The 27928-nt window shown below is 48.8% G+C and overlaps 2 protein-coding genes across 3 annotated transcripts in view; both read left to right on the top strand.

Annotated features, from left to right (window-relative positions):
* The window catches only part of HS3ST5 (heparan sulfate-glucosamine 3-sulfotransferase 5), a 248246-nt gene extending 244983 nt beyond the window's left edge, over positions 1–3263 (top strand). For both annotated transcript variants that reach the window (XM_055330394.1, XM_055330393.1), the window contains exon 5: positions 1586–3263. In XM_055330394.1, coding sequence (XP_055186369.1) covers positions 1586–2516 — 931 coding nt within the window. In that variant the 3' untranslated portion in view covers positions 2517–3263. The remainder of the gene's footprint in view (positions 1–1585) is intronic.
* Positions 3264–9456: 6193 nt separating this feature from the next.
* Positions 9457–27704, top strand: LOC129512434 (translation initiation factor IF-2-like). Its single transcript, XM_055329635.1, has 4 exons — positions 9457–9620; positions 10519–10893; positions 12008–12184; positions 27392–27704. The coding sequence occupies exons 1-4, from the start codon at positions 9457–9459 to the stop codon at positions 27702–27704; spliced, it is 1029 nt and encodes a 342-aa protein (XP_055185610.1).
* The last annotated feature ends 224 nt before the right edge of the window (positions 27705–27928 follow it).

Raw genomic sequence — 27928 nt, 5'->3', positions numbered from 1 at the left:
TCCAGCATATTAATCTTGTTAACAAATTTATAAAAACAAAATTCAGGTTTTTCTAAAATATTAAATGTAAACCTCATTATTTTTACACTATTCCATATGTTCATGGTTTCCACAATGAGCATGAGTTGTCTATGAAATAACAAGAAACAAACACCACGAACGAGAATATATGAAACAAACACCATGAACGAGAATATATGAATATCGTTTTCCACAAGCACCACGATAGATGTTCAAACAGGCCATACTCTTCTCCCTTAGTTCTACAGAATGTCTTGGTGTGACAAAGTTTTCCCCTTCTCCGTTTAATTGTATACATTACAGGAGATGAGAATGGTACAGTAGGTTCTCTTGGGAAAAGCACCAGACAGCCTCATTGCCTCGGAGACTCCAAGTAATTAGGATCGCTAGAAGCTTCAGTTGGAGGATTGGCTTAACAGCCATTTTGACTGATGTTACACCCTTCAGCAAGAAGACTAAAATCCCTTTTCAGATAAACTTAGGGAAGTGATAATGAATTTCAGTTAGGTTCCAGACTATTACCCAAAAGGAAACTGCATTTGCCACCCATAGACGTTGGCCATGCCAAATCGAGCAGTAACTCTAGTCTGATGTCATTATGATCATCACCACCCCTTTCTCTCTGACAAAAGCGCTGGTGGTGGTTCATTACTTAGGGCAGTGCTGCAGTACAGATCCTCCTTTCTGGCTCCGTCCATTGCATTCCTTCCTTCCTACGCCGGAGTCCCTGATTTCCACGGGCTTGGCACTGAGGACCCGAAGCTTCTGGCTCTGCCGAGGTCTGGTTGATTTCTGGTCCCAAGAGTGGGAGGTGATAGACAGTGCTTGCTGACGGCATTGGCTTTGTTCCTACATTCAGCAAAGTAAAAACATAATCTCGACCCCTTTAGATAGAAAGAGAGAGGAGAGAGAGAGAGAGAGAGAGAGAGGCAGAGGAAATATAGTATTTGCCTAGCTGTCCCCAAGGCCAGCGGCAGAAATTCTCATAGAATGAAAAGCTCAGCAAGCGCCAAGATTGGATCTTTGCAGGTTAGTGATCCAACTAGCCATGGGCAGAGACTGGGACCTCTATTCAGAGTAGATCTCAGAGATTTCTGAGACCACATGAGTGCTGCTAAGCTGCAAGAAAACAGTACCACACGAAACCCAGAAGACATGGCCTCCCCGCCAGCCTTCGGCCTCGCAGCTGAAGATGATCTTCTTCTGCCTTTCACAATTTCTAAATGAAGTTAACTGGTGAGCTGTTAAAAGGCTATTAGTATGGCTGGTGTCACTTGTCTGTCCTGTGCTGCGAACATAAGTACACGCTGTAGTCAATTAAGTGCTTGGTGAATAAAAATTTTTAAGGAGCACTAATAAAAATAATCCCATCAATTATGTGTGCTCCATTTAATACAGGGTTGCTTAGAATAAAATTTCCCAAACATATGTTCATTACGGATGGCAGCAGGCTGGGAACCAGTGGTTTTATTTATGCATTTAAAGTCTCGCTCCAACTAGGGAAGCAGAAAAATGACAAGTCAGCTGCCACGAGCTTCTAAAGGCCTCTCTCTGTTGCTTTCAGGCTACAACCCATTTGCCCCATCGAAGGCCGATTCGGAGCGCGCAGCCAGGCCGAGTTCCCTCTCCGCGCCCTGCAGTTCAAGCGTGGCCTGCTGCACGAGTTCCGGAAGGGCAATACTTCCAAGGACCAGGTTCGCCTCCATGACCTGGTCCAGCAGCTGCCCAAGGCCATTATCATTGGGGTGAGGAAAGGAGGCACCAGGGCTCTGCTTGAGATGCTGAACCTCCATCCCGCTGTGGTCAAAGCCTCTCAAGAAATCCACTTTTTTGACAATGACGAGAATTATGCCAAGGGCATCGAGTGGTACAGGAAAAAGATGCCCTTTTCCTACCCACAGCAAATCACAATCGAAAAGAGCCCCGCGTATTTTATCACGGAGGAGGTTCCGGAGAGGATTTACAAAATGAACTCATCCATCAAGTTGTTGATCATTGTCAGGGAGCCAACCACAAGAGCTATTTCTGATTACACTCAGGTGCTAGAGGGGAAGGAGAGGAAGAACAAAACTTACTACAAGTTTGAGAAGCTGGCAATAGACCCTAATACCTGTGAAGTGAACACCAAGTACAAGGCGGTAAGAACCAGCATCTACACCAAACATCTGGAAAGGTGGTTAAAATACTTTCCCATTGAGCAGTTCCACGTTGTCGACGGAGATCGCCTCATCACGGAACCTCTGCCAGAACTTCAGCTCGTGGAGAAGTTCTTAAATCTTCCCCCGAGGATAAGTCAATACAACTTATATTTCAATGCTACCAGAGGGTTTTACTGCTTGCGATTTAACATTATCTTTAATAAGTGCCTGGCGGGCAGCAAGGGGCGCATTCATCCGGAGGTGGACCCCTCTGTCATTACCAAATTGCGCAAATTTTTTCACCCTTTCAATCAAAAATTTTACCAGATCACTGGGAGGACATTGAACTGGCCCTAACATGACAAGCCCCATAACACTGTGTGTTGTGGCTGGAGGCACACAAGGTCTCCCTCTAGCTTAAAACATGCACTTTTCTTAGACACAACCATCCAAGTCATTTTTCCACGTGCACTTGTACATACACCGTGGGCGACCAAATAGAAGATGGATTCTTTTTCTATTGAAAATCCACAAAAAAAAAAAAAAAAAAGAAAAAATGATTTGCTGTCTGAGTAGTTGCATCTTTGGAGCTATATCCAGAAAGAAAAGGTGGTGGTCTTGGGGGGGACAGTGGCGTCAGCTGTTCTCCAAGAGTTAGTCTTCCTTGGAGTCAGAATCTGTGCCTGCTATTTTCATAGAGTTAAGCCAAAAGATTATGCGTGAAGACGGTACGGACGGCCGTGGAGCTCCGGGAAGTAGAGGATTCGGTCGCGCATTCTCTTCCAAGGGAAGGCCGGCTCTGTAATCCAGATACTGAATTGGTGCCGCGAAAACAGAAAACGCTATTTTCTTATCATTTAAAAGAATGTCTCGTCTCATAGAATTGACATTGTTCCAAAGTTCCTGTGGTGATTTTGCACTATTGTTTTCTCGTACAGACCATGGTGTCACTTGTAGCATGTCAGCCACACATCTGAAAGTCGAGGTCCTTCTACGTCCATGTTCTGTGTCAACAAAGAGAAACGTCATGTACATAATGTATATTGTTGTAAATACTGGTTTCACACTAAGTAATTCTATTTTGTAAACTGAATATGGCTATTTAATTTATTGTGAAAATTAAATTTATTGTGGTATTTAAAAATGGAATGGATTAAAATTACTCTATGTGCAACCTTTTTTTTTTTTTTTACTCACTTTGTTTTACACGCCCCCCCCCCCCTTGCTGGCTCCCCAAACCGAAGCTGTTTATGCGCATAAGAGCGCGCCTGGAAAGATGCGCGTCTCCGTTGGATTTCTGTACCCTTGTGAAAATGTTTTCATGAAGTGAGGTTGAGTATATTACAAAAAAAAAAAAAACCTCAACCATCTGGAAATCTAGTAATAGAGCCACTTCAAAGAACACTAGCTTACTCTGCGACAACTGCGTAACAATTAACTTACTTGCGATGGCTGCTGTGCCAGGAGAGAGAAATACTTTCCCATAATCAAGGCCTAGAAGAATCACGATTTTATCTGAACCTCTAATCAGAGTCAGACCAGTCGAGAAATTAAATAAAATCAGATTAGGGAACTTGTGTGGCCTCTGTACTGAAAGCTGCTGATGCTACAAAAATGAATACAAACTCTCAGAACTCCCTCTTTGAGATGGAAAAAAAAAAAAAAGTCAGTCTGCTCAGAAATGATCAAATGCATAGTGCTGCTATTACTGACATAAACATATGGCTCGTGTTTCCATCCAGAGAAATTAATGCTAAATTGGGTGCTTGCTAACATCAGATACACTGTATCGCGCTCTTAAATATAATTCAGAAAGCCGCGGAGAGAGGTGTCAACAACAACAACAAAAAGATGGATTTTTCGCAGTCGTGGCGGCTGATCCAGTTAGAAGACGTCTGAGGGAGTTTTGCTCAGCGTCACACTGAGGGTGCCCAGAGAAGTCACAGCAGAGTACAGCGGATTCCCCCTCTTGCTTGTGCTAAGTGTTGGTTCTCTCCATGAGTTGTTTCTCCTGTCCAGTGATTTGATGGTGAACTTTCCTAAATAAATAGCCCTTTCCCCTCTGGTGTTGGTATATATTGCTTCTCAGGCCGCAGCCTTAGTGACCACCTCTGCCGATCCCCCAGCACGGAATAGGCGACGCAGCACCTCGCCCCGCCGGGACCTGGGGAGGACCTGGGGAGGGGGTCGCGGGTCTCAACGCCAGGCCCTCTAAGCCACGGGTGAAATCGAACCTAAGGAGCGGGGCCGCGTTAGACTTCCTCGGGCCTCTGCTCTCCACTAGCCCTCAGCCTGGACTCTGAATACGCCACCTTCCAGGGCACGATCACCCGCTGTCACTGATTCTATTGTAAGTCTTTCGAGAGCGGTGGCAGCTCATACAGTGTTACACCAGTGACTGTAAAAATAAACCCCCACGTTGGGACCCTGATGTCTCAAAACCTCACCCTGAGTACCCCCCCCCCAATAAAATTGAGAGACGGCAGTGTTTTCCGAGACAAATCGAGACATGTTTTTAAAATAGTGAAATTTATCAGTGATGAGCTTGTATTCCAGACTGTGTCTTAAATTTTGCTGCTGCTACCAACAGTGTGTATTATCAGAGTTTAGTCAGAGACTCTATCTGACTCATACTGACTTTTCCAGTTGGTTATTTTGAGCTCAATAAGCCAGCATTTATTTCTTCACCACACTCAGAAAAAAAAAAAAAAAAAAAAAAGCTCTGATTGCCAATAGTTCTGCTTCCTGAATAAGTTTAAGGATTGTTTTAGACCCCAGGGCCTCCCCCACGGGGACCTAAAGCAGAAGGCCTGGCTTAGGAGGACGTGTTGGGGGCAGGTTTCATTTCACCGAAATAAAACCAGCCACAGCCACTGCTGACTGAGTAGCCCAGAGAGAAGTAAAAACCCTATAACTTAATAGCATGCTTCCACTGGAGGTTTTCAACCTCCCTGTTTAGAAAAATGTTTCCCGTTGTCATCAAAGAGGCAGCGCATCTCTAGAGAAATCCTCAGCTCATTACGTTAGCTCCACCAGGGCTCTCTTGAATAAGTTATTTCTTTTTACATCATGAAATCTCTGCATTCCTCCTGGAGGCTTGGTGGCACCATACGGCTTTGTGAAACAGCCCTGACTGCAAAGAGGAAAAAAAAAAAAAAAAAACTTTAAGCAAGGGTGATGTTTCTGCGGGACCCAAACTGAAATGACACCATTTTGGAAGCCAAAAAATTCCAATTATACGTATTCGAACAGGAACCAGAGTCCCAGCGGATCAGAGAGAGAGAGACAGACAGACAGACTACAAACCCATAGATACACATGCCAGTTCCAAGTCCAAGTCCATCACCGACTCCCCTGAAATCACCCCACAGAAGCCCTCATTTGATGAAGGCGCTCACTTTTCCTACTCCCTTCACACTGTCCTATGGGAAACATCTAAGACATGAGGGTCCTTCCTCACGTATGATAGAGCAAAGGCATGTGAGCCATCAGAGTCACATCTGATCTTGGAGTTGGCACCTCCCATGCTGAGGGACCAGTGGGAACAGTCACTACTTGCCACTAGGGCTGACAGCCCCCCGATGGCACTGTTTGGGGGCCCCACCTGGTTCAAGGGCCCGCAAGGCCACGTGAGGAGCATGACCTGGGCCCCAGGAGGTGTTGTGCTGCTGCCAAGGGAAGGTGGGAGCCAAAGACAAGGGAAGTCCAAGTGCCAGCCCTGCCAATAAGCTTTTGCTTTCTCCAATTAGCAGTTAGCTAAATTGGATTGCCTTCATAAGCCTAATTTGAGAATTTTCCAGAAATGGAGAAATTTCAAATGATCATATAAGCAGTGTCTTCCTGCTGAAGTCTTTTGTACTCTTTTGGCTCACTCAGCAGCCATTCTCCACTCAGGAGAACGGTCTCCAGCGTAAGCAAAAAAACAAAACAAAACAAAACTGCCGAAAACATTCCCCCTAAAAAAAGGCTAAAAACAGCAAAACCTTAGCAATTCGGGCTAACCAGGTGAAAATATAGACTACCTTCAAGCAAATTCACCGCAACGTGTTCCCAAATGGGTAACGTGCAGAACGATCCTGACCATATACTGGAAAATATCTCATTGCATCCACTTTACTAAATAAGAGCCTCTTAATTGGCCCAATTTTTTTTTTTCCAAATTGGTGTTACTCAAGGATTTTCAAAACAGTCTGTTCTCCTAAGCAGGTTCCTGAGGCCCCCTGGCATCTGTTTCTCAATTTTCATAGCAAACCTTTCCCTTGTAGAGAGGCCCAGGATGAAATTTAGGTCGAAGGAGGAGCATTTGGGAAGGCTCTGGTGGAGGGAGCCTCCCTGCACACGTGGCAGGCACACGCACGTGCACTCCCAGGAGCGCCTTTCCCAGTTCCTCCTATGGCCCCTCGTGGGAAGAAGCACATTACCCCCGAGGTTCCCGGTGGGTCGGGGGCACGGCGGCCGAGCTGACCCCACGGCAGGGTGCATCCCCGGGAGGCCCCGGCGCCTGCACCGCAGCCCAGCGAGGCCTGCGCTGGATTTCTAGGCCTGCGGGGATGTGGGAAGAACTTTGTGTCATTTGGGGCCTCTAACTTGACGGTCACTTGGGACAGCGGCCGCAGGAAACAGCCACCAGGGGTGAAGGGAACCGCAGGCCCCCGAGGGCCACCGTCCGGGCCTCCACCCCCAGGCTGGCGGGCCTGGGCAGTGACCGCACCTGCACGGGCCGCGGACAGAAGGCCTGAGGACCGCTGGGCCCACGACGTCCCCAGAGGCGAGGGCAGGCAGGGTCGCCCTAGAGGAGACCATCCCCGGGGACAGAAACCAGGGCAAGTCTCATTTCTCCTGGGACACTTCCACCGAAGCTCAAAGGGTAAAAAAATAAAAAATTAAAAAATAAAAATAAAAACACAAAAACACAGTTTAATGGTAACTTGCAGATAAGCTTATGACAAGGTAGAGATTATGTGACAGTTTTCAATATCTTTAAGGTTTTTACACTAAAAAGAGGAGATGTTTCCGGTCATCTTTACACGTCCATAGAATCTAGCCTCCACCCAAAAGATCCGAAGTCTCCAAAGATGGGAGCCAAGAGATTTGGTCTTTTTCAAATAGGTCCCAGGGCCTCCTCCAAATGGCCTGAGAAACTGTCCTGTGAGGATAACAAAGACCTGAGATTCTTTCTCCTGGGATTAATGAAATTCAGAGGCATTTATTGATCACCTAGTATGTTCCCAGCCTCTGAAAGATCCAACAAACAATCACTAAAGGTCACTAGAAAAAGGCAGCGTCGGAGGTGTGACCAGAATGCAGCCCTCCCGAGTTGCAGCCCGGGCCTGCTTGTCAAGAAGTCTCTAAATGGTTCTCTTTATTATTTACGTCCGCCTACTTCCCACAAGGATTTGAGGTGGTGATTTTCTAATTAAAATTTGTTTCTAATCTCTTGCTAATCTTGCTTTATTGGCTGCATTTCAACCCTCTTGTACTTAATCAACCTCGAATAGTAACGTGTATCGGGTCTGTATAAAGATATGAATTAGCATTAAAATTAAAATGTACGCACATTTAGTACACCTGTAATATGTAGGGGCATATTTGTACTTGTAAGCCTGTTGGAAGGAGCTAATGATCACGGTTCGTTACGGGACTAATCAAAACCATTCTTTGGTTAGCGATCACCTATCGCATCTGCACAGCGGCCTTTTAAAAATTACATTCCGAAGGTGTCACAGTCAGTCCAGCCAGCCAAAGTGAACAGACGTGAAGAAAAGACAAACCCAATAAATTAATATTTCAAAAGCGCATCAACTGACCTGGAAGCAAACAGGCTTTGATACAAGAATACAATTTACCTAATCGAAGTGACGCTACATCTGGGATAAGGAGTTTTAATGGTAAAAAGACGTATGTGGTGCTGATTCAAGGGCACGGGAGGCGCTCACACGGGAGGTGGTACACGTGCCACCGCTGTGTGCGTGTGCGTGGACGCGTGTGTGCCCGTGTGTGATTCTCGGCGGTTCTGTAAGTGTCCCATCCCCGCGGCACTACTGCATTACTTCGGCCTGATCGCCACCCTGAGGCTTCCACCTTGGAACTGTAGCACGTTTCTCTGAAAGCACAATTAAATTTAAAGATAAGTTTAAGAACAACACGTTTACCTGGCATTATTACCCGTACCTGTGGGGTCTGAGGCGCTAATGCAAAACTAGTGGGAAATTAGCAGGTACACAGGCCCACGCCTCCAGCTCTGAGATCACGGAATTGATAACCCCCTCTGGGACCCTCCAATGTCTCTGGGATTCTATGCTGAAGACTCCAGACTCCAACATCACGAAAAACAAGAGGGTTTGAGGTGAGTGGTCAGAAGCATAATTGCCCCGGTGCCCGGCTTGTCGCCCCGAGCCCCCTCACGAGAAAGGCTGCAAAGGGACCGGACACCCACTGGGTGTTTACACACACAGACCAACCAGCTGAATTCAGCCCCACAAACCCTTATTTTGAACTGTCCGTTAAATCGGCCCAAGTATTGGTCATTAGGGGATCATCTTCCAAATAAGCCACTTTAATCTTTTCAAGTTGTCCTTCAGACATGGTGTCTGAAACATTTGGAGAAATAACTTAGAAAATATTCACATAAAATCAATTATTTTTCAGTCTCTTTGGCTGGCTCGTGCCCTACGTGGGCCCCAGCCTGGGCGACCTGCTCTCAAACCACCCCCCCCCCCCCCCCGCCCGGAGTCCTCCAGAGCATCAGCTCCACAGGGGCGGGCCTGCACCACGGTGCACCTGTCAGGTACGGCCGTCTCGCGGCGCCACAGCCACTTTGCTGGATGCTTCTCCTGGGTCAATAAGCAACTTAGGACAAGGATTACGTCATCTACGCCTCCCGTCCCATGCAGGCCCGAGACACGCTTTACGCCATAACAAATGATTTTTTTGAAAGTTGTGAATGAAAAAATGTATTTAAATAATATCAAGAACACCAAAGGACCATTGTTTGCTGAAAAGTAGCTTCTGATGCCCCAAGGCCACGCAGGGACCACCAAACACGGGTGCTCCTAGATATACGCGTTCAGGGCAGGGCTCCTCACCAGCATCACGAGGAACAAGAAGGGCCACTGGCTCCCAGCCTCACGCTGGCAAAGAGGTCAAAGCCAGACGAGGGCCATTGCCTCCAAACGAGATGAGAGGCCGGTCCCTAAGAACTCCGGCACGCATCATGATTTGACATACCTCATGGCTCTCGTACACCCAAACCTCAGAAAACGGGGGTAGGCCCCGGGACTCTGAGAAGCAGAGCCCCATGCGTCGGGACCTACCCCCTTCCCAACGGGACGGTGGGGTGGAGCGGAGCCCTCTAGCCTGCCCGCATCGCCCGCCCTCGTCCATCTGTCTGGGAAGCAAGAGCGTGGGCTCCCAGGCCAGCACGGGAACGCACCCCGGGGAGCAGATGCTAACCGGGGGCAAGTGCGGGAAGGCTGCGGTTTCCATATTCCCTTTGAAAAACGTAATTTCTCTAGTGAGGTGGTCACACTCCGAGAGGAATTAAGCTCGAAAGAAACTTCAAAAGCCCAACTGAAAAGCCCAGACCCGAGGCTGGGAAGGGCATTCGGAGGAGGGAAGGATTTTAATTCCGCTTTCAGAGCATGCTCGCCCTCCTCTTTGAACGTTTCTGACACCCGGGGAGCTGCTGGAGAGTTTCCCACCCGAGACATCTTTCAGCAGAAAACCATGAAATAACAAAAAGCTATTTCCAGGTGGGGGGGAGGGGGGGAATGCGAAAGTCAGTTAAAATAAGTTGCTTCTGGTTCTGCTGATTCTTGCGTGCACGTGTGTGCGTGTGTGGGTGTGCGCGTGTGTGCATGCGTGAGCGTGTGTGCATGCATGTGTGGGTGTGCATGTGTGTGCGCACGTGTGTGGGTGTGCACGTGGGTGCATGCATGTGTGCACGTGGGTGTGCGTGTGCTGCATTGTGCGCGTGTGTGGGTGTGTACATGTGTGGGTGCGCATGTGTGTGGGTGTGCGTGTGTGCATATGTGGCGTGCATGTGTGCATGCATGTGCACGTGTGTGTGCATGTGTGCGCGCGTGAGTGTGCATGTGTGCATCCATGTGGGTGTGCGTGTGTGTATGTGGGGGGGTGCGGGGTGCATGTGTGTGCGTATGTGTGGCTGTGCATGTGTATGGGTGTGTGTGCATGTGTGGGTGTGCGTGTGTGCACGTGTGCGCGTGCATGTGTGCGCGTGGGGGGGTGCGGGGTGCATGTGTGTGTGCATCCGTGTGTGTGCACGTGTGCGCGTGTGTTCTTGTGCAGCCTGACCATCGCCGAGAAAGCGGCCTGGCCTCGCCCCCCCCCCCCCCCGCAGCCCCGACGCCGGCGGGCGCAGCCGGGTCCCTCGCAGGAGTCTCCCAAGGGCGAGCTCAGGCCCCTCGGCAGGTGCCACAGTCGCGCCGCCGCCCCGCGGTCAGAGCGGCCGGAAGCCCCGACGGGGAGGCGCGGGGGGGAGGGTTGGGGGGGGCCCGGCGCCCCCACGCACGGCCCCGCACGGCCCCGCCCCGCCCCGCCCCGCCGCCCTGTCCGCGGAGCCCGTCCTGCCGCGTTTCCGGCTCGCGGAAGCCGCCGAGGCTCGCGGTGGGCGCCGCCGGCACCAGGCGCGGGGACCCGGGCGCACCGCGCAGGCGCTGAGCCAGCCCCGAGCCCGCGCCCGAGCCGAGCCCGAGCCCCAGCGGCCGCCCCCACCGTGTGCTCGGCGGGGATCGGGGCGCTGAGGCCACGTGCCGCGCGGGCAGGAGGGAGGAGGGAGGAGGGAGGAGCGGGGCGGGGCGGGGCGGGGTGGGGCACCCACCGGGGCAGGCGGCGGCCGTGAGCCCCGCTCGGGGAGGTCCCCGGGGTGACGCCGGGTCGCGCACCGGGAGCCCCGCACCGGGAGCCGCGCACCGGGAGCCCCGCACCGGGAGCCGCGCACCGGGAGCCGCGCACGCCCCAGGCCAACAGCAGAGCGCGGGGCCCTCCCCCGACCCAGTGGGCCCGCGGGGGTCACGGCGGCGCACACCGAGCGGCCCGTCCCGGCTGCCCCGGAGGCCCTGGGACCGCGGAGCCCGCCCGGACCCCCCCCCCCGAGGGCGTCGGTGGGGCTCACCTGCACCCCCCCCGGGGCGCGCCGGCCTCCAAGGCCCCAGGCCGCGGGGACCCCGAAGGAGGCCAGGCCAGGGCGCTCCAGGCCGCGGCCGCGGGGCTCGGAAGGGCGTCCCGGGCTTGGGGTCCGCAGCTCTCGCCCTTCGCCGTCCCTATCCCGCTGACCCATCAGGCTTGGAGTCGTTGCAGAAAGGCCTCAGGAGCTCACCCCGTCTTCAGTGCCAGCTCGGGCATCAGCACATTTTCCCCGAACGCGTGGGTAGTAAGTTCTGCAGGCTTTGTGGCCCACGCCGCCTCGGTGGCAGCTGCTCGCCTAGTCCCCAAGGCAGCCCGAGACAACAAGGGGACAACCAGGGGACGAGCCGGGACTGGGGACCGTGCAGTTAGACTTCACCCAGGAAAACAGCCGGCGGCCCGCCAGATGGGATCCGCGGGCCTGGGTGTACTGACCCCTGTTCGTCTATAGGGCATACGGACCCTATGGCCTTGGGAAGTCGGGTAGAAACACACCTGCACCTGGGCTCAGTGGAAAAGTCTGCGGGTTTCCGCATTGGAGGGGGTCCCAGGGCATCGCAGCTTGGCCTCGAATGGTCGGGGGCCCGGTGCCGGCTGCCCGCTTCTCCAAGGACTCAGCACCCACGTCTCTCCCTGTACAGGCCCCTCGGCCCGCGCTAATGGGCGGTGGAGCTAGTTTCCCTTCGTAGTTTTACCTTTTTCAGATTTTGCCCCAGGATCTTCGCCGCCTCCACCAACCACGGAAAGACAGAGAAGGCCGCCAGGATGCGCGAGCCAGAGGCGGGCTTGCCCACAGGCCCCGGGCGGAGGCGGAGGCCGACCGTGGGCGTTGGTAGCTGGACAAGGGCTGAGCCTGGGCCCCAGCATGTGCGGCCCCGGAGGTGAGTCCGGGAGGGGGTGACAGCAGGCCCCGGGCCAGTGAGGCAGGTGAATCCGGAGACCCGGCCAGGGGGCTGGGTGGCAGGCCCGACTGTAGGGGCTCAGGGGCCCGAGACAGGGCCACCCGGGCGGTGCTGCCACGTGTCCGCCAAGGACAGGGAGGCCCGGGGTGAGTGAGCCCCACCGGGAGCCCAGCACGGAGCGAACGAGGCCTCGGTGGGACTCAGGTGAGCCCCAGAGGTCGCCCTGGGCTCCTAAGGGCCCCGGCCCGGTCGCCTCGGGACTTGATGAGATGACGTCTCTGATTCCTTCCTCGTCTCCGTCTAATCAGCGTGGTCAAGAGCACTGAGGACTCGGGAGCCTGGGTGGCTCATTCAGTTCCGAGTCCGACTTTCAGCTCTGGCTCAGGTCGCGAGCTCATGGGTGGTGGGACAGAGTCCCGGGCTGGGCTTGGCGCCCGCTGGAGTCTCCTTGAAGCTTCTCTCCCTCTGCACCTGCCCCACTCGTGCCCGTGTGTGCGCGTGCGCGCTCTCTCTCTCGCTCGCTCGCTCTCTAATAAATAAATAAGTCTTTAAAAAAAAAAAAAAAACAGCCCAGGAAGACTTCTACTTTACCAGCACATTCTGTGTACCAGGCATGCACTCTGCCAGACGCTTGACGTACGTAAAAGGGAAGAAAACTAATGGGATTTTGTCACCAGTGGTGTGTTGGGAAATGTTCAACAACCAGCTCTCTGGAGAAGGGTGGAGGAGGGGACGCGAAGCCCTGATCTGTGGCTTTTGCCAGTATCTGTGGTACCAAGACTTCGAGTAGGGACGCCTGGGTGACTCAGTGGTTGAGCATCTGCCTTTGGACCAGGTCGTTATCCCAGAGTCCTGGGATTGGGTCCGGCATCAGGCTTCCCACAGGAAGACTGCTTCTCCCTCTGCCTATGTCTCCGCCTCTCTCTGTGTCTCTCATGAATAAATAAAATCTTAAAAAAAAAAAAAAGGCTTCAAGTTACTACCAAGTAGTCCTTGAACGCGGAGTTGGGAAGAAATGTGCGATGGGACACCGTTAACTGGTATTTCCATCCTACAGCTACAGTAGATGTGAGTAGCCTAAGAGCGGAGATAGAACAAAATATAATAAAATGACTAGGAAGTGTCATGTTTGGAGTATACAGTTGTTTTTAATAGAGCTTATTTAGTTTTAAGTCAATATTGCCTGTGTTTGACAACCGGCTCTCGAAATTTCTAATGATTTATCAGTCAGCTCCTGAGAGCTGGTCCGGGCCACCTGCAGCGCGCCGCTCCGGATCACTTCCTGTCTGCCGGGTGCCAACATTGCTATTTGAGACGCGTGCTTTCACCGATCCTCACTGTGATCTTCTGAAGTAGTCACGATTTCTCTGATGAATAAGAGGATCTCTAGAAAGGTCGAAAAACTCGCTTGGGGTCCCACAGCCGAACCATGGTGATGTGGCCTCCACCCGCCAAATGCGTGTATTCTATTATACGACACCGTCACTCCGGTTGCAAACATTTGATTTTACGGCGTCTTATTCTTGGGGCGCCCGGGTGGCTCAGTCAGTTAGGCGTCTGCCCTCAGCTCAGGTCATGATCTCAGGGTCCGGGGATCGAGCCCCACGTCGGGGGGGGGGTCCCCTGCTCAGCGGGGAGCCTGCTTCTCCCTGTCCCTCTATTCCTCCCCCCTGCTCGTTCTCTCTCTCTCAAATAAATAATCTTTTTTAAAAAATGAATAAAGTGTTTTATTCTTTAAGAGAGCCGATGGTGCTCCACAGACGCCGAGGTCCACTGAATTCACCGGGTTTGTGAACACGGGTGTGTGTGTAGGGTCACTGGCGCGGAGTCAGTTTGGTCTCAGAGAGTCCCGGTAAGCTGGATAAGACGAGCGAGTGAGGCCGAGCTTGACCGGCGTGGCAGTCCTCCAGAGGAGGAGGGCAGCCCCGGTTTCCTGGCAAGAAGTCCTTCCAGAAACAGTGGGAATCACCTCAGGCTCTCCTCTCATTTTCCTTTCTCTTCCCTAATTCCAGCTCACAGAACGAATTCTTTTTTAATCAAGCCGACGTCTTACACGGTGAACCTAAAGAGGAGTGTCCGATAACATTTCGGCCACTGTTTTCAACCGATTCACAACATTTGCTATGGTTGTGATTTTGGGGAGTCGGAGTTATTTTTTCTCGTGAAAACAGAATCTGACGGTGTTTCCTTTGTAATGAGCAACATCACTGTAAAGCTGCAATAGGAGCCCCTAGGAACAAAATAATTTTAAATCTTGAATTCAATTATTTCTCACAATAATCCTCCGCAGTAGGAAGTATTCTTCTCCTGACTTTATAGTAAACAGAAATACAAGGAGATTAATAATTTCTCCAATAGCATTTTACTGGTCTAAAGACAAGCTCCAGATTCCTTAGGTTCTCCATCAAGGCCCTCCGTAATTTGGCCCCAAATGCCTCTCCAAAATGAGATCCCATTCCTCATTGACGCTGGTGCTCATTAGGACCCGCCACATCTTCTGCTTCTTGCCCGCTAGCCTCGGTCCCACTACCGTCCCCATCCAAGATGCCCTCCTCCTTGCCCTTTGTCTGGATCCTCCCATCACACAAAACTCTGCTCTAGTGTTGGCTCTTCCGTGGAGACGTCTCTGACCCTTCTCACCCAATGACACTCACAACCTGCTTGCGCCAATAATAGTACCTTGTCACTTCTCTTGACCTATTGCCTTATATTGTCATTTAAGCGTCCACATCAGAGTCTTATCCTCCAGCTAGCATGCTAATGTGCCGTAAATCGTACCTCCGCGGTGCCTAGCGCAGTTCTAAGTACACAGTTTCCTCAATGCCTTTTTTTTTTCTTAAGTAAGCTCTAGGCACCCAATGTAGGGCCCAAACTCATGAGGCCCTCAGATCGAGTCCCAAGATCCACCGACTGAGCCAACCAGAGAACCCCTCAATGCCGTTTGCATCAGTGTATTCTATGGTTTATGCAGAGGCTCTTCTTTTTATCAGAAGGGCACTCTGTTTTTGGACCCACACCTCACACATCTTTGGCATAAAAAAATATTTATATGCCTGAAGATTGCATCCATTTTGGTAAAAGAGAATTAGTGAGAGTTCTCCATTAATCAGGATACTTGCTGCCCCAAGCTCATGTTTTTTTTTATTTTTATATGCCATAAAAATAGAATATTAGAACAAATTACCACCTTAAGCAAACTGGTTAGAGTAACATTGGAAAAAATCGCAGCTTAGGCAAGAAACAAGAAATTAAATATTTCTTCTAAAAATGGACAAGACCGAAAGGAAGGCAGGTGTCAGAGGTAGAGCGCCGCACTCTACTGGAGTTGTTTTCAGGAACTTCAAGGATCCTTGGATAAAGAAAAGTTGCAAAAGTTAAAATGAAGAAGAAAGGGTTTTTAAACGGCAGATTAATTCGAAAGTTTGGAAGACTGTTCGGGGCAGTAACTCACAGCTTTTTGAATGTATTTAAATGAGGTGGAAACTGACAAAATGGAATTGTTTTTAGAAAACTTGCCCCAAGCAGACAAAGAGCAGATGGGTGGAAGATGAGAGTGAGCACACAGCGACTTAACTCCAGTTTGGAAATGGACCATTAGGCCAAGGATGAGAAGGAAAAAGGGGAAAAAATGTTTAACTCAAAACGAAAGAAATAAACAAGCTAGCTACTTTCAATGTTTTGTCCCTGATCCTACTTCAAACTGCTCTTTAGGGGATCAGAAGTACATCAGCTTCTGCGAGCAGGCAGTGGAAACCGTCTTTGTGTTCCTCGCAAGGCTCATTTGCTCATAAAACAAAAGAATGAACAAGACTGAAGCATCAACACTCACTGGTCGCCTGGTCCACATTCGCGTTGACTCGTTTTAAAAAGTCCTGATTGGCCAAACTTACAGCACAACTTTCGAACATCAAGGTGATTTAATTGGAGTCCTATCAGTCAAGATTCAGGAGAGATTCTCGAGGAATTGAAATCAAGTGACAATCCTAAAGATCCAGGGATGCCCCAGGTCCAGACGATCATTGACTGGCTGGTTTAACTTCTGTCCTAGAGAAAGTATTAGGCTTTATTTTTAGAAACCAATTGGGAATACTGACGGACAAAGCCTCCCTTCGTGGAGGGGAACTAACCTGGTTGCAGGAAAATACGGCCACCCTCACTGGCAGAGGTAACACGAGATGCCGTTTGAAGATAGCAGAGCTGAGGAAGACCAAAAGGGAAGGCCGACATCATAACTGGATTGCCACAAGGAGCGTGAGAGCATTTCACACTCCGAGCACAGGGCATGAAGGGCAAAGTCAGCGGCCCGCTGGTGGGGACACTGCCAGCGCCCAACGTCAACCCTCAGATGCCAGATAAAAAGGTTCTGTAACCTCCCATGCTTGGAAGGTCTGGGTGGCAGCACCTGACATGTGACCCCGTCATGTATGGAGGATCCGTTTTTTATTAAATATAAATAATAGATTACAGCTTGCCTTAAAGCCCATTACAATGTGATGGACAGCATGAGACTAAGGACCATCCTATTATAGGATGTAATAGCCAATAGGACACTAAGTAAGAACCGTCACTGAGTAATGAAAACTCAACCCAACACAAAGCTTGGTACGTTGGGGCTATATTTCATCTGTGCTGCCTTCTGGAGAAGGCACGAGCAGCCAAAAGTACGTACACAGAAGCTTGTGAACAAAAATAAATGCCTTCTATTTCTTGTTGTAGACTTTCACTTTAAAAAAAAATTTTTTTTTTAAATTCTGAGCAGAACATCTGGCCAATTTGGTCCAAAATCCCATTGGTTTTAGGAATAGTCTCAGGCAGCTGGATTCATGACCTTTTTTACGTACGGACTCTCCATTTTGGTGTCACGGTATGATATTATTCAAGGACATAAGTTACTTCTTATGAGAGTGGGCTCTTTGATGGATGCGTTAACTTTTTAATTTTCTAGACTTTGAAGCAGCATAGACTACTCCAGACTCAACAACATCACTAACATTGACTGAGGAGACAAAACCAAAAGGCACAGGAACATGAATTAAAATAACAAAGTGGCGTGAACTACCTACCACGGGACTGCTAAGGACAACAAATGCCACAGAATGAGGTAACACTGGTTTGGAAAGGTCAAGGAAGAATTTACAGAGAATGCAGACATGAAGCAAGTTAGAAAGTCCTGGAAGAATTAAATAAATGGAGAAGAGCAACCCAGACATCCAGGGTAAGGAAAATGTGTCAGCAAAAACCTAAGGGTTGTAACTCACCTGGCTCGTCCAGTCTGAATACAGTGCAGAATTCCTGTAGCAGGTGCAATGAAAAATTAAGTTGGAAAGATAACTTAGAGCAAAATGATGATGTAGCTTTTTTGAAAGTCAGGGCTAGCGATTTGTGCTTAATCTGCAGATAAATGGATTGATGACTTAGAAAGTTCGAAGGGAGATCGGTGAGCAAGATGGGCCAAAAGAATGAGGGTCGAAAAATCAAGTTAAGACTGTTTCGCTAATCCAAGCCAATCAAACCAAATTCATCCCCTCGTAGCCCAAGGGCCCAGCCTGGCCCACAGCAGGTTCTATTTAGCCTACGTACTGTACTATTTTTTTTAATTGAGATATAATTGGCACATAATACTGTGTAGGTTTAAGACGTCCAAAGTGATTTGGCACCTTTACCTACTGCGGTGTGATTACCACCGTAGCAGCGGTAGGTAACATCTCTAGCACGTCACATAATTATCACCCCTTTTTTGTGAGGAGAACACGTATGACCTAGTCTCTTAGCGACGTTGAAGTCTATGATAGTGTTGACGACCATCACTACACTGTGCGTCAGCTCTCCAGACCTTACTCATCTTCTGGTTGCAGGTTTGTACCCTTTGACCGAAATCTCCCCAATTCCCCGACCCCTAGCCCTTGGCAATCGCCATTCTATTCTGTTTTTATGAGTTCAGCTTTTTTGAGCTTCCACATAGAAGTGAGGTCATACAGTATTTACCGTTCCCTCTCCGATTTCTCTCCCTTAGCGTGGCACCTTCAAGGTCTACCCATAGCGTCACAAATGCCTACATACTTTTTAAAAAACTCAAATTAAATCAGTCGCCAACATTTAAAATGAGAACATTTCCCATTACAACCTGAACCACCAACTTCTCCAGAAGGAGAAGTTCAAGACTCTCCTAAGTCCCTAGGGCCGAGGCACAGAATTTGGCGACCCAACCCCATCTTCTATCAAACATATCCAAGTGAACCCAAATCCCACATTAAATATAATCTATACCTACTTGTCTAAAAGTTGACTTGCATTAGATTAGTTGATAACATGTTAGGTTTTGCAGATATTTAATTAAAATACTTATTGATTTTAATATGCAGTTTTGTTTTTCAAGTCAAAACCTTGGGGCACCTGGGTGGCTCAAGTCCATTGAGTGTCTGACTTCTGCTCAGGTCATGATCTTAGGGTCCTGGGATCGAGCCCCAAGGTGGGCTCCACGCTCAGTGGGGATTCTGCTTGTCCCTTTCCTGCTGCCCTCCCCCCTACTCATACAGGTGCTCTCTCTCAAATAAATAAATAAAAAATCTTTAAAAAAAAAAAAAAGGAACGATGCCTTTCATTTAAGTAGGAAATCAGAAAGAAAAAAAGAATAGAATGAATCATTTTACACATGTTGAATTTGAGGTAACAGCAAGAAAATATCAAAGTCCAAATATCCAACAGGCCATTGCTGACACACAATTGGATCTTGAAAGAGATGGGGCCTAGAGATTTAGATTTTATAGTCACTTACACAAAAATAACCACGGGAGTCATTAAAAACGATCCTTGGAGAACATGAGGATTAGCGGGCTGAAGGCAACGGACGTCAAGGAAAAGGAGAAAAAGGAAAATGAAGCAACTTAATTGTCTAGGGTTTAGAAGCCAGGAGAATACTGAGTTTCAGGGCAAAGCCAACCGAGCCTGGGTCAGCGAGGCACTTCATACACAGTAGCTTATATAAGCTATATGGCGGCCTTTCAAGATGGGTCATTATACCCATTGGACGGATAACACCAAAATACAGAGATTTCCTAATTAGCCCAAAATCACACAGCTAAGAAGTGATGAATCTAGCACAGTGTTTCTCAACTGGGAATGATTTTTTCCCCCACAGGACAGTTGGCAATGTCTGAAGGAATTTGGGGTTGTCACAGCCTGAGGTGGGGGCTTGTGGGGAGAAGTCAGAGAGGGGACGAGGGCAACGAGTGGATAGAGGCCGGGGATGGCGCTAGATATCCTGAAGGCACGGGACAGAGAACAGCCCCCACAACAAAGAATTACTTGGCTCCAAATATCAATAGCGCTGCTGCAGAGAAACCTTATTTAGCATCTAGTCTTTGAAATATGGTGTAGAATCTTCCCACAGCACCACTGCACCCACACCTCACCCAGGTTGCTCCACTACTGCCAACATTACAGTAAGGGAGCTATGGCGGAAGTTTCTAGAATATGCCTTCTGTGTAGCGCAAGCGACTGAATTAGAAACTCTAGGAGTAAGGCCCAACCATCTGTGCTTTCAAATCCTTCCAGATGATTGTGCTACACTCTGAAGTTTGAGAACCAGTAACTTTTTTTTTTTATACAAGTCTGATGAATTTAGTCATTTGTAGACCATCACTGTCTGCTGAGAGGGTTCCTTTTGGGAAGGTGCCGGCACGAGAAGCTGGGGCAGGAGTGGAGGGCAGAGCCCTGTTGCAGAGGATGGCTGCAAAAATCCCACTGCTGGACAAGAGAAAGTCCATGGAAAAGGCGATTCTTAGGAATCAATATAATGATTTTTAGTGATATGGATGCATGCAGGAAACATTTCAGTGTGCCCTCCTCAAACCCCAGGCTCACAGGAATATGGTTTTAAAAATCCAAGTTATTTACCTCCTCTCCCCTCATTTTTTTTGAGGGGGCTCATTCTAAGACTATTTCAGATAACAAATCACAGACACTAGCAAGCCTGCTTTCCTTCTAACGGGCACTGCGACGTTCGCGGGCTATGGTTTCCCTTCTTATTCCTCAACTAGCTTTTAAAGTCAAAAGACCAAAAAAAAAACAAAAAAAAACAAAAAAATAAAAAACAAAAAAGTCAAAAGACCTGGCCTTCCCTGCATAGGGCAGGGATTTCTGGGGGTGTCACCTCACTTTGGGATCTGGAGTCTGTAAGTGCTTAATACAGAGACCACCCTGGGGTTTGCAAAATCCAAGGCTGTTGCTGAAGGTACTGAAGTGGATACGTGAACATCAGACAGGGCACCCGAGCGTCCTCCCTCGCGGTTCTGTGGTGTACAAAGTGCTCTGATGCAGGTGGGAGGATGGGGCGCCCCGGAGGGTGCATCTGCTCCCTAGCGTACAGTGTCTTTCAGGGACATGGTCAAAGGAAAGGGAACCACCGTCATTGTGCAGATAAAGCACATTTTTTGCCTAGGGGCCTGCTGTAAGATGTAATCAGAGCTTTCCTTCAATGGACCAAAACCCCAAACCAATGAGAAGACCGTCTGAGCCAAACTGTAGTCCAACTCCGACTCTGCGAGAGGCTGTTGTCTTTCATGGACTTCACCTCTCCCCTGAAACAAGCTCTGCTGTTTTCGAAAAGGTTACGTTGATGCCCAGGCAGCAAGATCATGAACGGCCTGCCTACGAGGAGCAGACGTGGAAATGACATCCTGAACCCTTACCCTGAGCACGAGGAAACCACCGTCGTGGAGGAAGCATGGCACGATATTTTCAGGCGAAAGACCCGCAGAGCTGAGGAACGGAAAGCTTTAATAAACTGATATTCCTTAAAAGAATACTGAGGAGTTTCAGGCAGGTTTTCTAGCCCTCTCCAGGAGGGAAGCACAAGTCTCTGTATGTCCACACACAGAGGGAAACAGTCTCTATTTTCCGACAGGAGATACAGGGATACGCTGGGCCCACCCATGAATCCCAGGGCCTAGAGGGTCACAGAGGGCGCGGCGGTGTGAGCAGCAGAAATGGGAGCTCTCCAGTCCTTCCTTCAAGTGCACGATGAGACCGACAAGACATTAATTGTGGAAGAAAACAGGGGTAGGCTGTATTCACCAAAATCTTGCTTTCCTCAGCCGAATCATCTGCCTCCCCACCTGATGACATGAAAATCCTGAGCGGACCGACAAGGACCGCAAAATCCGTTCCTCAACTTATGTGGGAAGAAAATGTACACGAGCGGCTAAGGCAGGTCATAGACCATGAACTTCCCACGCTGTGGAGAGGAGAGACGGTAGGGCCAGGGCTGCCCCCCACCGCCTCTTGGGCAATCTTTGGCTGGCGGGCCGGTCACTCGTGGATCGCCTCATGGTTCCCGGTGCGTCCTTCTTTGCTGCGTCATGATGCTGGAGCAGGTCCCTGTGAACCCTTCTCCTCTGTGGGCTAGACCATGGCCGCTCTGCCAACAGAGGGTACTAGAGGGGCTCCGCAAGGGCCAGAACGGGAGGCAGAGATCTTCCTTACTTCATTCCTGGTGTGAGGTTTCCACTAGGCCATCAGCCCACTTGGCACGTGCGGTAACCAGTGGGCAGCCTCAGCCACCTCCGGCAAGACTGGGGGGTGCCAGGGAGCCACTCACAGGCTCTGAATCTCGGCACAGGTGACAGGGGAGCTGCTCCTTTGTGCCTGGAAGTGCCTTCTTGGGCTCTCTCTCTCAGCCTAGGGGAAGCGGTGTGTTCTCTACTTAGTGCTTCTCTACCTCTTGGGGGCCCTTTTTACACCTTTTAGTTGATTACCTTTTGCAAGTTTACAATCCTTCATATTAAATGTTCCCTCTTCACCTCGCTGGTGTGATTTCTACCTCCGTGAGGTCTCCGTGGAAGCCGGGTCTCCAAGGGTTACCATGAGCCAGGGTCTGCTACGTGTCTTTGCAGATTTATGGACTCAAAAGGATATGGGGCATTTCAGGTGTGCTCTACTATTGGAAAGCCTTGGAATCAAGTCTTAGCTCCACTGTGTCCTAGCTCTGTAATCAAGAGCAATCCGTATGAGTAACAATTCTATGTATTGGAGATGATTCATTTATTAATAAATGTGTTTTTTGGGGATCCCACTATGTGTCAGGTGCTACTGTAGACATTAGGGAAATAGAAATCCCTGCCCTGGAGGACCTCATATTCTGGTAGGGGAAGACTGGCAATAAATAAAAGCCATGTGTGAAGTACACAGCATGACCTGTGGTCACATCGGCTAGGCAGGGAAGGGCGATGGGAAGCGTCGGGACACTGGAAGCTTCCATAGCCATTCTGTGAAGGTAACCTGTGAGCCAATTTTTGAAAAGGGAGAAGAGAATTAGCCACAAGGATCCCTGGGGGAAACGTATTCCAGGTTAGAAATTACTCCCAAAAGTGTTACTTTGAGAGTTCATGGACCAGAGTGGCAGGAGCAGAAGGAGTGAGGAGAGGAATCCTAGGTAATGAAATCAGAAAGCGACAGTGAGCACAGCCATGCAACCTGGAGAGCACTTGACCCCGTGTCTGGCATGTGCTCCCTCAAAGGTGACCCCAACAGCCACCTCCGGGACTGTGAGCTTCCAACCGAGAGAAGCCCTCGGAGCAGCATCCTCTTCATTTCTGAATATCTCGCATCTCCTGGAGTGCCCAGCACACAAGAACAAAGTATTTACCATCATGTTACACCTAGGACTGTGATGTGAGGTCAGAGCATGAAGCTATTAATTTATAACATGTGATACACCCCTCTCCTCCACGGATTACATCAGCCGCTACCCAGGACACTTCCTACCAGACATCCAGGTAGTTAGGTAGCCTAATCAATCATGAGAAAGCTGCTTAGTAAGCGTGGAATAAGGTCAAGGAGAGCTGGGGAAGCCTAGGGGGTGTCCCTTGTGGTCCTCCCTGCCCTGGCAAGTTTACAAACCACATGATGTGTCGGGCGAGTACTTGGGATCAAAATGGGAAATGGAACACACACACAACAGGGACCTTGTTGGTTGTTGTCCAAGACTTGTCCCCTGTTCCCATCCCATAATTCGTAGCTAGCAGACACCAAGGAGCCACATGCTTCGGGGGAGGCTGAGCCCCCTCCCGCCCCCCCAGGAGAGATTCACAGTGGATCTAAAGCCATCACAGTGACCCCATTCTCCTTGAAGGGGTTACTTAGGCAAAAGCCCATGACACAATTCTGACTAACAGGACATGACCAAAGGACTATGGGGAGGGGGGAGCTCTGGAGAAGCTTCTTCACCCAAACAGATTTGCATGAGGAGAAGCTGGTTTTCTGCTTCTTAAAGAGCTGTGAGTGGACGCAGCACGGGAGCTGATACAGCTCTCTTGCATCTGGGCGTGGACACCCTAGGGGTTAAAAGTCAGGTTGCTGAAGATGACAGAATTGGAAAATGGAAAGAGCTCGGGTCTTTGTTCACATTACTGAGCTGTTAATTAGTCAGCCTTGGAAATGTCCTAAGTCTAGAACTGTCTATGTCATATGGGATAATAAAGGTGCCTTTTATCTAAAGCAATCTTGTTTGGATCTTATATTAGTTTGCTGGGGCTCTCATAATAATACGCTGCAGACCAAGTGGCTTAAACAACAGAAATTAATTTTTTCACAGTTCTAGAGTCTAGAAGTCCAACATCGACATGACGGCGGGTCTGAGGAGGCCTCTTTCTTAAGCTTGTAGATGGCCACCTTCTTGTGCGTCCTCACTGGGCATTCCTCTGCATGTGCATCCATGGTGTCTCTTCCTTTTCTTGTAAGGACACCAGTCATATCGGGTTCAGGCCCCATCTTGATGACCTTATTTAACTGCAATGATCTCTTTAGAAGTCCGGTCTCCAAATCTAATCACATTTGGCGTTAGAGCTTCAATGTGTAAATGCGGGAGAGGGTGTGGGGTGGTACAATTCAGTTCATAACAGGTCACCCCTTAGAGATAATATACCTCCTCTTAGGTCATTGTGATAATCTTGGGGTGTCAGTGCAAGTCTACTGTCACAGCATCTGATGGCAATTATAGGTTGCCCCCTCAAACTTTTAATTTATATAATTGGATATATTATTTTTCAAGCCTCTCCCAACTCTGAGATTCCATGAGTATGTTTATTGCTAATATTTTGAAAGTTATCATCACGGTTATATAACAGTTGAAGTACTTTCAGCTTCAAGGAACAGAAATATCTAGAAAAATGCAGCTACAAGGAACTTAAGATGCATCATACAAAAAAAAAAAATCCAGAGGCAGAGAAGTTCCAGAATGAGTTAATAAAGTTGCTTAATAAATGATCAGTCAGGGCCAAGATTCCTTCCATCCGTCCAGCCTGCCAGTTGCCAATGTGTTAGCAGTCCCCCTATGGTCACAAAATGACTGCAGCAGCTCCAGCTATCAGATCATTATATAGAACCCCCATAAGCAAGACGAGGAGAAAGAAAAATATCTTCTCTTCTTTCCATTTTATTTTAAGAACGAAGAAAGAATTCCATAAAGTTTCCCTATTAGCCTCTTGCTAGGCCGACCTCTGTTGCTAACTTACCATGATTGGTCTAAGTTGGCAGGCTTCCCCTCATTTCTCCTTGATAGAGGCAGGTAGCAAACATGCCAAATCATTTAAAAGCACAGTGGGGCGGGGGCATCTGGCTGGCTCAGTCAGAAGCGTGTGTGTGACTCTTGATCTCATGGTGGTGGCCTCAAGCCCCACATTAACTACAGAGATTACTAAAAACAAGTAAATGAACTTTAAAATATTTAAAAAGAAAAAAAAAACCAAAGGGGGATGAGGCCTAAGCTAATTTCTTTTTAGAATTTTTTAAAATTTTAAATCGATTTTGCAACATCTACTATACATCATTAGTTTCAGATGTAGTTTTCAGTAATTCATTAGTCGTGTATAACAGCCAGTGCTCATCATACCGTGTGCCCTCCTTAATGCCTGTCACCCAGTAACCCATCCCTCCACCTACCTTCCCTCTGCAATCCTCAGTTTTTTCCCCAGAGTTAAGAGACTTCCATGGTTTATCTTCCTCTCTGATTTTCCCTATTGTTTCACTTCATTCCCTTATAGTCCTTTGCACTGTTTCTTAAATTTCACACAAGTTGAAGTTGTTTCTGTCCCAGCCAGTTACATTAGCGTCCGAACTCACACTCAGAACAGGTCTGTAATATGTTACTCTTCTCCTCCAACACCCCTTCCAGGATTACGTCTTTTCTTTGGCCGTCTAACATTCAAGATCCATGGAACTACCGCTCATTATCGTTCTCTGGCTTTGATTAATTTTTTTTCCAACTTCCTTGGAGCTGATGAGAGGTCAGCCTCTGCTGGAACAATGTGCCCTGGAGAAGAACTAATCAAGTCAAGATTCCACGAGCAAGAAAGGACACGAAGATCTAAGATGTAACGACCACATTACTACCATCCCACACCGGAGCTGACTGTGGGCCTGCATATTTGATACCAAGTCCACCCTGAGAAATCTGAAAGAACACAGAGACAGTTGTTCCCACCCTGGTAGTCTCTAGAAATATCAGAAGGTAGGGACAGAAATTTTCAATATCTCAAACACCCCAGGAGAAAAATGTGTACAAAATGGCTGAAATATTACTTTTTTTTTTAAACTAACTGAAATTCTTTAAAGCCTGTGTGCTAAGGATTGTTCTCTCGTGCTCATCAGGAGCTCCAATGGCTCCGTAAGTATGTATTTAATAAAAGTTTTCAATAAATTAAGAACTAAAACATCTTTGAAAAATAGACACTGGTAAAACAAGGAAGACATGAAGGAAGAATGAGTTTCTCAGGTTATTGCTGAGAAAAACATGAGAGCTCACGGATGCCCAAACTATTCCTTTCCTCAAGGAAATGTGAGGGATTTCAACTAGTCGTGGCTCAAGAGGGCTTTCCTCTCTAAAGAGACAAGAAGTAATGGTTCCCAGACATTGGGCCATTCAATCTCAGCCCGCTCTGTGCCTGGGCAGCTATCTTTCACCCTGACCATATGCTCCCAAATCACCATCTTTCCGTATCATTAACTCAGGACACCACCAGAATTTCTTGAATAAACGCATTAATTAATCTAAGTGGAACGTAATAGGCACCCTTATTATCTTTTTGTTTCTAGAAGAAAAGGACCGATCGACAATAAGCACTTAAAATCTATCAGCAAGATATACTTCTTTGATATCATAGACATTTGCATTTTACGCCCCGCAATTGCCATTTGCTAACAGTAATTTAATTGTTTAATAAAACACTGCGAAGGAGAATAAACATGAATGAAATGGTGAACACTTTACAGGAGTCCTTCCAGTTTTATTTCTCAAAAGTGACAGCTATATTCAGCAATTTAAAAAAAAATTGATCAAAGCCAGAGAACGACAATGAGAGAGATAGTCCCATGGCTCTTGAATGTTAGACGGCCAAAGAAAATCAGTAATCCTGGAAGGGGCGTTTGAGGAGAAGAGTAACATATAACAGACTTGTTCTGAGTGTGAGTTCGGATGCTAATGTAACTGGGTAGGACAGAAACAACCGCTTGGGAAGAGCGTGCACTGGGATTGCACACACACACACCCCCATCCTCCTACCGTTTACATCAGGTACTACTAAGGCAGCTCGCAATGTGCCCGTTGTGGAGTTATCTACCGAGCACTGACCTCAAAGATTGTTGAACGATATACTCGAAGAAGGGTTTGTTTTTTCTTTTTGTAAGTGAACGACTGTGGCTGTATCCGTGCCCTGGGGAAGTGGATGCAGCAACGAATCTGATTCTCCATCTCAGACTGGAAAGGCCACGTCCTAAGGAACTCTCTGGTCCAGGTACTGGGGACATACAAGTGGGATAAAGGACAAAGGAATGGCCCCAGGGATACAGAAAGAGGAGCCAGAGTGGGGTTCAAGCTCAAGCCTCGGAGCCCAAGCAGAAGGGTGGGTCTTAACCCAAGATTTCTCTGGAGTCTTTGGGAATGGTGCGTCTTCACCACAGTCTATGGGGCACCACCTCTTCTCCACTTGCCTCTGTTGTCTCCTCTTCGGAACTGGCTTCTTCGCTCTCTAATCTCTGAGTCTTTCTCTGTCTTGAAGCGTCTGCTCACTCACAACCACAGCTCACGGATCGTTTTACGTCACTCGTGACCTAGCCCCATCCCAACCCGACCCCGGCATCTTCTTGCCCCGTCGCTGACCCCCTTATTCCCTTGGCACCTCCCACCTGCAGTGCCCAGGAGACACCGTCGACTTGGCTCAGGTTATGCTTCCGTGCCCAGCTCATGCCTCAGCCACTGACTGCCTTCGGGCCAGGCGTCCAGCAGGGTGTGCAGCCTCTGATGTCCGGGGAGAGGAGGACGCCTGGTATCAAATATGACGTGCCCAGGGCCCGTTCCCCACGGGGGCCTGAGGATGAGGTGCCTGCCTGCGGAAGCTCTGAAAGGAGGCCAGGCAGTGTGACTGACAACACTAGTCAACAACAACAACAACAACAACAACCAGACCCTAAACCAGGAGAACTCAGTTGGAAGACAGGCCGGTAGGCGGTTCTTAGCAGGCGGCGGATCTCCCGGGAGTCAGTGAACTGGGTCACCTCCCGTATCTACTTTAGGTAATATAACCATAGTCTAAACTTCTTTCAACCTGAGAGTAAATGCTGGTAATTACGACAGATACTTTTCCGGTCCGCTGGAGTCGTCCCGATGCAGCCAGCTTTTTGAATCAAAACAACTTTGACAGAGACCCGCGGGAACCTGCTGTCGTCTCT

The sequence above is a fragment of the Nyctereutes procyonoides genome, unplaced genomic scaffold (genome assembly GCF_905146905.1).
Source record: "Nyctereutes procyonoides isolate TBG_1078 unplaced genomic scaffold, NYPRO_anot_genome, whole genome shotgun sequence".
NCBI lineage: Eukaryota > Metazoa > Chordata > Mammalia > Carnivora > Canidae > Nyctereutes > Nyctereutes procyonoides.
Note: the sequence above shows the minus strand (reverse complement) of the source record. Positions and strands in the feature narration are given on the sequence as shown.